The 14,243-nt window shown below is 46.7% G+C and overlaps 1 protein-coding gene across 4 annotated transcripts in view; it reads right to left on the reverse strand.

The window, feature by feature from the left end:
- LOC149467058 (uncharacterized) overlaps positions 1-14,243 on the reverse strand; it is a 34,434-nt gene that overhangs the window by 18,358 nt on the left and 1,833 nt on the right. For 3 of the 4 annotated variants that reach the window (XM_089672321.1, XM_089672318.1, XM_089672322.1), the window contains exons 2-5: positions 8,701-8,805; positions 7,655-7,711; positions 5,036-5,080; positions 2,482-2,532 (exon numbers count right to left, since the gene is read on the reverse strand). In XM_089672321.1, coding sequence (XP_089528447.1) covers positions 2,482-2,532; positions 5,036-5,080; positions 7,655-7,711; positions 8,701-8,716 — 169 coding nt within the window. In that variant the 5' untranslated portion in view covers positions 8,717-8,805. Of the gene's footprint in view, positions 1-2,481; positions 2,533-5,035; positions 5,081-7,654; positions 7,712-8,700; positions 8,806-10,908; positions 11,092-14,243 lie in introns of those variants that run through there. The other variant, XM_089672320.1, reaches the window with a different exon arrangement.

Raw genomic sequence — 14,243 nt, forward strand, 5'->3', positions numbered from 1 at the left:
GTTGAACAGGCAACCTAAATGGCCAAAGTTGCTGCAGCCAGAAAGAATTTCGTGAGGATATACTCTAACTACTGCCAGTAAATGGATGATTTCCCGTCCGCCATCTTGTTTAACATTTATCACAAACTGGTGGGTGGGCATCCTGGATGACATAATTAAGCAAATATGGTCATGTCAGTATTTGGTCAATGACATCAGCCAACACCCTGGCCAGTTTGTTTACATTCTTCAGTCAACGGGGGAGCAGTCAGCTGCAACGGAGTATCGCCAGGAGCGGATTATTGCGCAACATTGTTTTTTTTTTCAGAAAGTTATTTTTTTGGATACATTATTGTATACATTTTTCTTTTTTGATAAAGGACTCTATCTACAGTGTATATTTATTTACTATATATCATTTTTTGTGAATGAGAAATAATGGGTACTACGTAACCCTTTTTCATTCATGGGGGGGGGGGGCAGATATCTGAGGGGGAGGCTCTCTTTTAAAGGTGGTTCCAGATTCTGATAAGTATTCCTCTGAAGACCCCCACAACCACTGGGCCAGGATTGTGGGTTGAAGCCCTTGTCCTCATTAACATGGGGACATGGTGCCTTGCCAGGGGAGTCCCATGGCAAGGTACCCTCCCAATGCTGAGGGAGTTTGGCCTGGTTATGGTTCAGGAATGGGGCATACTCATTGCCTCTCTCTCTTTCCTGCCCATCCAGGCTGCATACTTGAGTAAGGGTCTGGTATGGATTTTGAAGGAGACCTCCCACTATTTTTTTATTTTTGTACCCCTGTACAAATCATTAGTAAGACCTCATCTGGAAAATGCAGTTCAGTTTTGGGCACCAAGTCACAAAAAGAACATTGGGGAACTGGAGAATGTAAAAAGAAGGACAACCAAACTGATACGAGGCATGGAGGAGCTCAGCTATGAGGAAAGATTAGAGGAACTGAATTTATTCTCTACTGAGAAGAGGACATTAAGGAGGGATATGATCTCCATGTATAATACATAAGGGGGGATAGGATCTCCATGTATAATACATAAGGGGGGATAGGATCTCCATGTATAATACATAAGGGGGGTAAAATCGACTAAAATCTTGCTCTTTGGCATCAACTCAACTCGCCGTGTTTGGAGGAGGAGGAATTCTGCCTATGACTCCAAGAACACCATCCCAACGGTGAAACATGGTGGTGGAAACATTCTGCTTTGGGGGTGTTTTTCTGCTAAGGGGACAGGACAACTGCACCGCATCAAAGGGACGATGGGCGGGGCAATGTACCATCAAATCTTGGGTGAGAACCTTCTTCCCTCAGCCAGGGCATTGAAAATGGGTCGTGGATGGGTGTTCCAGCATAACAATGTCCCAAAACACACGGCCAAGGCAACAAAGGAGTGGTAAAGAAGAAGCACATTAAGGTCCTGGAGTGGCCTAGCCAGTCTCCAGACATTAATCCGATTGAAAATCTGTGAAGGGAGCTGAAAGTTCGAGTTGCCAAACGTCAGCCACCAAACCTTAATGACTTGGAGAGGATCTGCCAAGAGAAGTGGGCCAAAATCCCTCCTGAGATGTGTGCAAACCTGGGGGCCAACTCCAGGAAACATCTGACCTCTGTGATTGCCAACAAGGGATTTGCCACCAAGTACTAAGTCATGTTTTGTGAAGGGGATCAAATCCTTATTTCCCTCATGAACATGCAGATCAGTCATCATTTGTTAGACGTATTTCTGCTGAATTTGTTGTTGCTATTCTGTCTCTCAGTGTTACACCGAACATTCGATTTTTAGACCGATCATTTCTTTGTGAGTGTGCAAACATTCGAAAATAGCAGGGGATCAAATACTTATTTCCTTCACTGTATGTATATATGCAATATATATTAGATATATGCTGTATATATAATAATTAGTCACCATTATTTAATACTATCATTGTATCAGACAGTTACAGTATTAAACAAAGATAATGTCCAGATGAAACGTATCTTAGTCTTGGATAGAGTAAGGAAGGGTTAGAAGTCTCTCTTTTTTTGATGGAGAGATACTTTTTGCAGACATTTCCCCATTTTACTGTCTTTTATTTTTTTGCCAATGGAAAGATAAATGGATATTCTACATATTAAAGCCAGTTACAGGATGAGATCAATAAAATGATCAAAAAAGAAGACTTTCCCACATGGAGGAATAAACTAAAATGTATCCGGTAAAATGTGTTTGTCAGTGTACTGATTGAACAGCGCTTGTACTGACCTCTGATTGTTATTGGACGATGCATTTGCCATATAATTGGTATGTTATTTTGTTGGATCATTGGCTGCCATCAACAGTGCAATCCCAACAGCCATGACCTGGGAGAGCCATGCAGACAAATCCAGGACTCTATCGGGGGGCCCTAGATTTGTTTGGTAGATTTCAGGCCTCTGGGAACCCACATCCACAACTGAAAGATCTGACAACAGGATCTCTTTAATCACCAAAATTCTTTTACCTGCAGTGGTATGTTTTCCAGGAGGTTTCACCGTCTTTGTTCTCATGCCTGCTGCAAAGATAAAAGAATATATTCAGCGCTGTTGAAAGTGGTTTAAAAATATGTACAGTGATTATTTTTTTTCTCTGTATGAGGGTCTGTTTAAATATTAAAGGGGACCCCAAAAAAATGCATGGGATTTCCCCTAAAAATACTTACCAGACCCTTATTCTTGATGAGGGTCTAGTTGAGATGTCAAGAGGAACCACCATGCAAAATCAAAAAACAAAACAGCATGGGGTCCCATCCCAACTTCCATGCCAGGCCCATCAGGCCCGGTGTAAATATTAAGGGGGAATCCCATGCCTAAAGCAATATAAAAAAACCATGAGGCCCCCCCAGATCTATGCCATACCCTTATCGGAGCATGTAGCCCCCCTTTCCTGAACTATACTAAGCCACTTGCCCTCAACATGGTGGGGTACCTTATCAGAGGGTACTCCACCATGCAAAATCAAAAAACAAAACAGCATGGGGTCCCATCCCAACTTCCATGCCAGGCCCATCAGGCCCGGTGTAAATATTAAGGGGGAATCCCATGCCTAAAGCAATATAAAAAACCTTGAGGTCCCCCCAAATCTATGCCATACTCTTATCGGAGCATGTAGCCCCCCTTTCCTGAACTATACTAAGCCACTTGCCCTCAACATGGTGAGGTACCTTATCAGAGGGTTTGTCCAGCTGTCCTACTACATAGAGAACACAGGGAGTCACTCACTCTATATGGGTGCCATTCACATAAAACGTTGCATTTTCTCAGGTTATGGAAAACATTCTCTGGTAGGATGTGATGGAGATTGCGATGTCACTACCCCACCTCTCCATCTCATCCAGTCAGAACATTTCTTAATGCAATGGTGCCCCAGGCTTAGCATGCAATCTTCTGGGGCAGGGCAGCCACTTGGCAAGGAGCCCAGAAGCTCATGGAGATCACTGAAGTATGGTGCCTGCTCAGTGCTTTGCAGCTTCCATTGGGATTGGCCAGGCATGATATATGCATAGTTATGTTGGTCCAAGTCGGATCATTAGACCTATATGCATGGCAATGGCATCGGCTGGTACCATTCTAATTAGTCCGGTCATCTGGCTTCAACTTGACTGCAGTCATGTTGTTGCATGTTAGCCATTGCCGATGGGGATATGTCCAAGGAACATGACTTAGGAACGTGCCGCCATGCAGTGCGTCTTGATGAAGACTGCACTGCTATGTGAAAACCCAACACCCACCAATGGAAACACAGAGGGCTCACATCTCTTTTTGGAATTCTCTGTCCAATCTAATGGAACGTTCGCTGGGTAGGACCTGATCCCCACTTTTAAAGGAATTGTAAAAGTGACTTAAAGTGTTAGTAAACCCACAACAGTACAATCAGTCTGTAGATGCAGGAAAGCATGCTTGTTTTTCACTGTAGAACCTAAGGGGTTAATCATCTGCATTGTGCAAAAAGGCTGTTTGATCCTGTCTTCTCTGATCCTCCCCTTCTTCCAGTGTCCCCCTCTTATCTTCCGATGCAACATATTGTGTTGAGGCACTCTGCACATGCTCAATGTCGTATGTATTGCTAGATAGTTTTTCTTTTTCTTGGGAGAGTGCATGTGATCAGCACAGGGCAAATCAGCACTGCCCAGACAGAGGGGGTTCTGCACCCTCCTAGAGCAGAATGAAAACTCTTTTTACAAGCTTTAACCAGGGCTCTGCTGAAGTCACAAGACTGCTATATACTGCTGATAAGAAAAGGTATTTAGCAGTTTATATTCACTACAATAATTGCATTTCCATGTTGTGTGTACTGTGGGAGACCAGATATAGTGAATGCGGGGTCCGAGGAGAGCGGATATAGTGAATGCGGGGTCCGGGGAGAGCGGATATAGTGAATGCGGGGTCCGGGGAGAGCGGATATAGTGAATGCAGGGTCCGGGGAGACCAGATATAGTGAATGCAGGGTCCGGGGAGAGCGGATATAGTGAATGCGGGGTCTGGGGAGAGCGGATATAGTGAATGCGGGGTCTGGGGAGAGCAGATATAGTGAATGCGGGGTCCGGGGAGAGCAGATATAGTGAATGCGGGGTCCGGGGAGAGCAGATATAGTGAATGCGGGGTCCGGGGAGAGCGGATATAGTGAATGCAGGGTCCAGGCAGAGCGGATATAGTGAATGCGGGGTCCGGGGAGAGCGGATATAGTGAATGCGGGGTCTGGGGAGAGCGGATATAGTGAATGCGGGGTCCGGGGAGAGCGGATATAGTGAATGCGGGGTCCGGGGAGAGCGGATATAGGGAATGCGGGGTCCGGGGAGAGCGGATATAGTGAATACAGGGTCCGGGGAGAGCGGATATAGTGAATGCGGGGTCCGGGGAGAGCGGATATAGTGAATGCAGGGTCCGGGGAGAGCAGATATAGTGAATGCAGGGTCTGGGGAATTCTGCTTTAACATTAGTTCCCTACAGTACTACCAATGACAATGAGGATAATCATTCAACATTCGTCAGCTTTTTTCACCGATACATTTTTTTTACCTTTTGAGGCATTTTTTCCAGTTTTAGCCATCTTTTTTCTTTGTCCTGTTAGAAGGATGAAGACAATATATCACAATTTATAGCACGATTACAGGGCAGAAGCACGAGCATTGAATGATCAACAGAAAGATTTCTGAAGGAACAAACAAGAATACATCAAACAGATTGAATACCTCAGTGATTGTTTTTTGTCTATGTGAAAGCTGTGCTGGAATGCACCTTTCAGGGGAGTCAAAAGGGCATCAAAAATGAGTTGCCTTTAAAGCTTATGAAACTTTTCACATCACTTTGCTGCAGATGAAAGTCCTGCATGCTGAATCTTTTGTGCATCTTTTAAAAAGCACACCAAAGATGCACCTTCCATTGACATCAATGGGAAATGCACCAAAATGCAACAAGGGTTCATTTTTAGATGCATTTTTGGGGTCACCTGGCAAAAATATGTTGGTTGTTAAGGAGCAGGCATCCATCAGTGTCCTTAACAACCAGTGAATAGCTGATTGTTAAGGAGCCGGTACATGCTGGCTTCCTTAACAAACAGCAGGGATCAGGGGCGGACTGACAACTCATGGGGCCCCCGGGCAATAGGGGATCATGGGGCCCCTGTGTCCTTGCCCAAACTCAAAAAGGCCTATGAAAAAGGTACCAGGGGCATCTCATGGGGCCCCTACTGACCCCGGGCCCGAGTTTCCAAATGGTCAGTCTGCCCTTGGCAGGGATGTAAACAGGGCCCCCTGCACAGTCTCCTTCCCCTTTGGTGGTTACCAGTAGCTTGGCCCAGCTTTCCTCTGCCTCCTTCCCTCAGATCCAGCCTTCCTCTCCTCTCCTCAGATGTGGCCTTCTCCCACCTTCTCTCATATTCTGGGAGCTAATGCTCATAGTCCAGCCTGCTGTCTCTCCGCCTCTCCCCCCCCTCATGGTGGTAGCATCGCTCCTGCACAAGAGGAGCTGGAGCATGCTGACCACAGGAAGAGGCATTATTACTGGTTGTTAAGGACACTGGCGGGTTCTGGCTCCTTAACAACCACCCGACGCGTCCTAAAAATTGAAATATATTTTGAAATAAATTGAATACGGCCGAAATTGTAGTAATTCAAATATATGTCAATATATTTGGGAAGAATATTTTTCTCAACCTGGAATTGTCCCACAAAATAATCCGTGTCATTTGATGGCAGTCTAATTCTCTATCCTTTGTAATGGAAAACTCTGAATGCGAAGCTTGATTTTCACCACAAAGGGTGTCACAGTTGAGCTACCTTTCCAAAATGTTGACGCATAATGAAATCCTCCCTTTTAATTGATCCAGTGACAGTATTCTATCTGATAACTAGAGATGCACCGATATTGGTCCATTATGCTCCCCAATCCGCAGATCCGATCCATCCTGCAGGAATCGTCGGCATGCAACCTACATGGGGTGACACCGGACCCCCTCCACGAAAAGGTACAAGGTAAGTTGTAAATCAAGCCGGCAAACCCACAGGATGGATTGAAGCTGCGGATTGGGGAGCATGATGGATCGGACTTCGATCCATTAGGATCAATCCGCAGATCCCATCCATCCTGCGGGGATCGTCGGCATGCAACCTACATGGGGTGACACCGGACCCGCTCCACGACAAGGTAAGTTGTAAATCAAGCCGGCGAACCCCGCAGGATGGATTGGAGCTGCGGATTGGGGAGCATGATGGATCGGACTTCGATCCATTAGAATCAATCCGCAGATCCGATCCATCCTGCGGGGTTCGTCGGCTTTCTTTATAACTTATCTTTCTGTGCAGCGGGTCTGGTGTCACCCCATGCGGTAGGTGTCACCCTGTGCGGCGCGCACCCCCTGCACCTGCCTAGGGACGCCCCTGTCTCTTTGTATTTCTTGGTGATCCCACCAGTACACCCGGTTACCGATTTCAAACTGACCACGCTTGACATGACAGCACATCCCAGCATGATCAGTTTTCTGGCTGTGCTGGGAGAACAGCCTGTCTGTCCTCCAATGGCCAAGGCTTCTGCTGACACGCCCCCCTGCACAGTGCTTCACTGGGAAGACCTGTATATTGCTATTCCCGATTATATACCCCCCCTGAAGTCTCCACCTTCACCTCTCTGGGAACAGAGGTCATGTGATCACTGAGGGTTCACATACTGTATAAAATTGAATTAAAGGTATTCTGTTGGGCAGCACAGTGGCTAAATGGTTAGCACTTCTGCCTGGCAGTACTGGGGTTGTTGGTTTGAATCCCAACCACGGCACCACCTGCCTGGAGTTTGCATGTTCTCCCTGTGCCTGCGTGGGTTTCCTCCGGGTACTCCAGTTTCCTCCTACACTCCAAAGACATGCTGGTAGGTGAATTGGCTCCTGTCTATATTGTAAGTGTATGTATGAATGTGAGTTAGGGACCTTAGATTGTACGCCCCTTGAGGGTTAGGGACTGATGTGAATGTACAATATATATGTAAAGTGCTGCGTAAATTGATGGCGCTATATAAGTACCTGAAATAAATAAACCTGAACAATATTGTTTTGTAATTCTGGAGTTTAGATGCACTTTAATGCATTATTACTACAACATCTGATCATACAAAAGTTACAGTAAGCAGCCTCACCAGATATCTTACCTGCGGGGGCAGTTTTCTTAGCAGTTTTCACTTTCGCTGTCCGTTTGTTTTTCATCCCTGGAAAGACAAATGCAAAATAATTCCCTTTATGGCACATTACTATAAAAACCAGGACAGGAATTAAAAGAGAAGTGTGGAGTTTAAAATGAATATATATATATACTGTATGTTCACAGTAAGAGCTGAGAATGTGGAATAGACTCCCTCCAGAGTTGGTTGTGGCCAGCTCAGTGGATTGCTGTAGGAAAGTCCTGGATTCTTTCTTGGATACACAGAATATAACTGGATATAACATTTATAGGGAACGTTGATCCAGGGAATATCCAATTGCCTCTCGGGGGATCAGGAAGGAATTTTTTCCCCTGCAGGAGCAAATTGGATCATGCTTTGCTGTTTTTTTTGCCTTCCTCTGGATCAACTGTGGGTGTAGGATTTTTTTTTATGGTTGAACTGGATGGACTTATGTCTTTTTTCAACAAGACTATGTAACTACACAGGCATACCTCGGTTTACGAACGCCTCGGTTAACTTAATTTTCGGTTTACGAATAAAAATCCATTGAAAATAATGCCTAGGTTTACGAATTTGTTTTGCGATACGAACTGGTTAATTGGTTTTCAAAGCATTTATGAATTGTTGTTTAATCATGTCCCTGTACAGTATTTATGCCTTTAAAGTGCACTTTAAAGTGGGTAGACCCACCTTCTTCTGCCTCCAAAATGCATCTATTAGTCAATCAAGGTGGTGGTCTACTACAATGACTAACAGGAAATCTCAGAAGGTAGGAGGGGGTGGAGCTTAATTTGACTTACACAGGAAAGTCAAGCTTTATTTACTGCATCAACAAGAGTATATCTCTGGATATACTGATAGTCTTCACATGTGCCTTCCATAAATGGTCACTGGTGTTTATGGGTTTTGTCATCATATGCTGAGTGTGATGCGCCCAGGTTTGTGACAGGTACACTTTAAATGTTATGCAGAGGATTTGCTGCTCAGACAGTATACAGTACATTGTAGTGCAGACATTTTTAAGTCTTGCTCACCTTTACCACCGGCCATTTCTGTTTGTATATCTCACCCGGCGTATTTGGATCTGGCAGATGATGACCATCAATGTGGCTTCAAGGAGATTTCAAGGAAATTGACTTCTGATAATAAGAGAAAAAAAAATATTTTATAGATGGTTGTGGGAGAATCCCTGATGTCTAGTCAATGTACTTCCCTTCCCTATGTTCTGTCTAGGAACTGCCCTTTCCATTTTCATCTTCTGAAAATCTTTGTACAAAAACATTTGTCCCGTATGCCGGGTGTAATTCCCAGCACAGGTCAGGTGCAATGCTTTGGCCAATCACAGCTTGAGTTCACAGGAAGAGCCATGATTGGCCAAAGTCTTGGTGACTTTGGCCAATCATGGCTCAGGGGCTAAGTCCACACCCCACACTATATAAAGCTGCTTATACAGCAGCCCTGTGCACTGTTATAGGAGCAGCCTTGTGCACTGTTATAGGAGAAGCCTTGTGCACTGTTATAGGAGCAGACTTGTGCACTGTTATAGGAGCAGCCCTGTGCACTGATATAGGAGCAGCCCTGTGCACTGATATAGGAGCAGCCCTGTGCACTGTTATAGGAGCAGCCTTGTGCACTGTTATAGGAGAAGCCTTGTGCACTGTTATAGGAGAAGCCTTGTGCACTGTTATAGGAGCAGCCTTGTGCACTGTTATAGGAGCAGCCTTGTGCACTGTTATATCAGCAGTATTGTGCACTGTTATAGGAGCAGCCTTGTGGACTGTTATAGGAGAAGCCTTGTGCACAGTTATAGGAGTAGCCCTGTGCTCTGTTATAGGAGCAGACTTGTGCACTGTTATAGGAGCAGCCCTGTGCACTGATATAGGAGCAGCCCTGTGCACTGTTACAGGAGCAAACTTGTGCACTGTTATAGGAGCAGACTTGTGCATTGTTATAGGAGAAGCCTTGTGGACTGTTATAGGAGCAGCCCTGTGCACTGTTATAAGAGCAGACTTGTGCACTGTTATAGGAGAAGCCCTGTGCACTGTTATAGGAGAAGCCCTGTGCACTGTTATAGGAGCAGACTTGTGCACTGTTATAGGAGCAGACTTGTGCACTGTTATAGGAGAAGCCTTGTACACTGTTATAGGAGTGGCCCTGTGCACTGTTATAGGAGCGGCCTTGTGCACTGTTATAGGAGAGGCCTTGTGCACTGTTATAGGAGAGGCCTTGTACACTGTTATAGGAGCGGTACTGACCCCTGAACTCTGCATCTCTTACTACTGACCCCTGGACTCTGCATCTCTTACTACTGACCCCTGAGCTCTGCATCTCTTACTACTGACCCCTGAGCTCTGCGTCTCTTACTACTGACCCATGGACTCTGCGTCTCTTACTACTGACCCCCTGGACTCTGTGTCTCTTACTACTGACCCCCTGGACTCTGTGTCTCTTACTACTGACCCCCTGGACGCTGCATCTCTTACTACTGCCCTGACAGCACCATCTTGTGTCGCTCTTGCAGTTTGAGAGCTGACACCCCCCCCACTCTCTTACTACCGACCCCTGGACTCTGCATCTCTTACTACCGACCCCTGGACTCTGCATCTCTTACTACCGACCCCTGTACTCTGCATCTCTTACTACTGACTCCTGGACTCTGCAATTTTACTACTGACCCCCTGGACTCTGCGTCTCTTACTACTGACCCCCTGGACTCTGCGTCTCTTACTACTGACCCCTGGACTCTGCATCTCTTACTACTGACCCCTGAACTCTACATCACTTACTACCGACCCCTGGACTCTGCATCTCTTACTACTGACCCCTGGACTCTGCATCTCTTACTACTGACCCCTGGAATCTGCATCTCTTACTACCGACCCCTGGACTCTGCATCTCTTACTACTGACCCCTGGACTCTGCATCTCTTACTACTGACCCCTGGACTCTGCATCTCTTACTACCGACCCCTGGACTCTGCATCACTTACTACCGACCCCTGGACTGCAATTTTACTACTGACCCCTGAACTCTGCATCGCTTACTACTGACCCCTGAACTCTGCATCTCTTACTACTGACCCCTGGACTCTGAGTCCCTGTAAGCCAGGGCCAATATTCAGCACAATGAGACACAGAAGAGACAACTTATGATTTTGCACACAGGACCACAGCTTTCAGAAAAGACCCCCCCCCATAGCCAATCGTACTGAACAGTGCAAGAGGCACCTGTCAAGGTCCTACCTTTTCCCTGTGGTTATGTTACTTCATGTGCTGGCGTCCATCTTGGATTCTGCTGTGCATGATGGGAGTCCTTTTATGCCTTCAGGTCTCTGTGGTCCATCCCCCAGAGGGGTGTGGCTGATGACATATAAGCCTGTGGCCCGCACATGCTCTTTGCACTTGTGTCTTGGTGTCGCTATTACTCTGTTCTGACTCTCGTGACTCTCCTGGTATCTGATTCGGCTTGTCTTGACTATTCTTTGTATTCTCCTTTGATCTGACCCTCTGTTGCTGAACCCGGCTTGTGACCTGTGATTCTCGTCTGCTGTCCTGTACTGTTTTGTCCTGTTGTTGTTGACCCGGCCTGTCTGACTACTCTTGTCTCTTCCACCAGCTACACGCCATTGGCGGCGGCCATTACCGCAGCTGAGGTGTCTCGGGGGCCGCGACCTGGTTCCTGGCTGCGTCAAGTCCATCCCCACCATCAGGGGCCCTGGTGAAGGGCAGCCTTGGACTTAGACTCCGCGCCCTGAGGGACTTTGGTCTGTGGGTGGTGGTTGTCGTCAGCCAGTGCGTTACATTGTTAGGCCTGCCTGTCCGTTCCTCAGCTCCTGCCCTGACAGCACCATCTTGTGTCGCTCTTGCAGTTTGAGAGCTGACACCCCCCCCCTCCGGAAAAAAAAAGGTCTATGGCGCTGGTATGCCGGTGTGTGAATAGAAATTGTGGTTTCTTTTGTGTCTTTCAACCCTTGAAGCTCTTTTTACATCATTCTATAGTGATAATTCTGTAAATATTTCCCTTTTTACACCTTATCTGTAGAAATGACGTCCTGGAAGAATGTTGTCTGACCTGATACTAAATATGTAACAAAAACAAAGCCCAGAGGAACCGTCCTGCCGGCAGAGAACCTCCCAGAACCATGATCAGCCTGACGGCTCCCCGGCTGAGAACTCTGAATGTGCTACACATGGACAGCAGAAGCCTCTTCATAGTACACAGGATGTGGGGAATGAATTGGACTTCAGAGTAACCACATCAAAGCGGAAATAGACTGTCAGCATGAAATACTTGTAACCCTTATACCAGCCTTAACAGGTAGGAAGGTGTACTAGATTTTCCTGTTTTACCCCTGGTTCCCATCTGGGGGGGGGTGCCGCTGCGGGCCACTGCGGGACCCGAGCAACTACCTGCAGCTGCACCACCCACACAGAGGAATGGGGGAGCTGAGCAACTACCTACAGCCGCACCACCCACACAGAGGAATGGGGGGCCTGCACAAATACCTGCAGCTGCACCACCCATGCAGAGGAATGCGGGACCCACACAAATACCTGCAGCCGCACCACCCACACAGAGGAATGTGGTACCCACATGCGGGAGACATTAATTCTAATAGCACAGCTCCCGCACTTGAAAACTTCTTCCCTGCGTGTCCCGGGGCACGGGAGTCCATTCAATGAATGGGCTCTCATGCCCGCGCAAATCGCAACTCGCACGGCTGCACAGATGTGAACAAGGGCTTAAACTGTTTTATTTTTTAAATTTCTTCATTTGCTTCCTGGATTCTGGCCTAGGCCAAAATGATGTCATACATTCCAGGAGACAGGAGGGGGAGGAGGATCTTTCTCAGCTAAACATCTTCTGCATGCCTGAGCTAAGGGCAGATGCATTCCAGGAAGTTAATGCTACATAAATCGTCCACCCTTACTCAAGATGGCCACAGCCAAAAAAAGGCATGAAGACCTGGATGGATAGGTAAGTTTGCTTTGAATATTACAAACGCATTAAACAGTGTTTTTGGTGCTCAGGTGCAGTTTTATTTCTGCTTTAACTAAGCAGATAGACCGATTTCAGGTTTATCTGCACCACCCATGCCGCTTTATGTATCAGAGTGAATCTCTAGAAACTAGCACAGGTCTTCTCCTAATTAACAGGGGGAATGCAAAAAACTAAAGAAATAAAGAAAACTTCTACAGATGCCCACCAGGTTTGACCTTGGCATACAGGATGTGAGCTGTCAGAAGACAGCTTACATCTCTTTCTCTGCCTGTGCAGCATTTACACTACACAAGCAGAGCCGCCTGCAGGGTTAACAACCCTCTTCCTCTGAGCACAACAGAGGGCAGGGGATGGGACGAGAGATTGGATTGGTCAGAAAAAACAGAAGAGAGAATTGATTAAATAATTAAAGGGCCTTGGGTGTCTTTTGTGAATTGGCAGCAGCATCTTCTCCATTTTTTATGTTTTGAAGAATAGTTCAAGCGCTGTGCTTGCATCACTCTTTGTTAATTCCTCCCAATGTGTGTAGCACTGGCCAGTGGCATCCCTAGGCGGGTGCGGGGGGTGCGCGCCGAACCGGGTGACACCTATTGCACGGGGTGACACCCGACCCTCTCAACGAGCTCCACGAAGAGGAAAGTTTTAAAGCAACCCGACGATCCCCGCAGGATGGATCGGATCTGCAGATTGAGCATAGTGGATCAGAGTCCGATCCATTATGCTCCCCAATCCGCAGATCCCATCCATCCTGCGGGGATCGTCGGCTTGCAATCTATACGGGGTTAACTGATCTAAGTAAGGCTGTGCAAGCTCCGGGACCAGGAGATGCGGACACAATAGCAGGAACCTCCTCCATCTGACATCACTTCTTGAGCGTGTGCAGACCGGACCGGTGATGAAAGATCAGTTAACCCCGTATAGGTTACAAGCCGACGATCCCCGCAAGATGGATCGGATCTGTGGATTGGGGAGCATAATGGATCGGACTCAGATCCACTATGTTCAATCCATAGATCCGATCCATCTTGTGGGGATTGTCAGAGTGGGTGACACCAAGGGGTTTATTTACTAAAGCTGGAGAGTCCAAAATCAGACTCCCTTCTGCATAGAAACCAATCAGCTTCCAGGTTTCATTGCCAAAGCTTCATTGAACAAGCTGAGGTTAGAAGCTGATTGGTTTCTATGCAGAAGGGAGTCTGATTTTGGACTCTCCAGCTTTAGTAAATAAACCCCCAAGTGTTACCGCACTGGGTGACACCAACCCTAGGGATGCCCCTGGCACTGCCCTCTCCCTTGCCCCCCCCCCCCCAGTTGCTGGCAATTCCCAGCTCTGAAAATGAAGCCGTGAGTTGCTGTGTACATACAGAAGCTCTAGCAGCAGCGCAGTCAAAAAAAAGAACTGTGTGACTCAGTGCTCAGAGGAAAGATAGAAAGATACAAATTAACAAATGTTACTTTTGTATCAACTCTGTGTCATTCATCTGCATATCAAAGGGTTCAGCTTCCATCTGTAGATTGTTGTCCGGTAAAGCAACCTCACAAGTAAAAAAAAGTTTATTTTTTAAATTTGTCTTTT

Source organism: Staurois parvus, unplaced genomic scaffold (assembly GCF_062004578.1).
Source record: "Staurois parvus isolate SC_StPar_1 unplaced genomic scaffold, SC_StPar_1.0 ptg000125l, whole genome shotgun sequence".
NCBI classification, from domain to species: Eukaryota; Metazoa; Chordata; class Amphibia; order Anura; family Ranidae; genus Staurois; species Staurois parvus.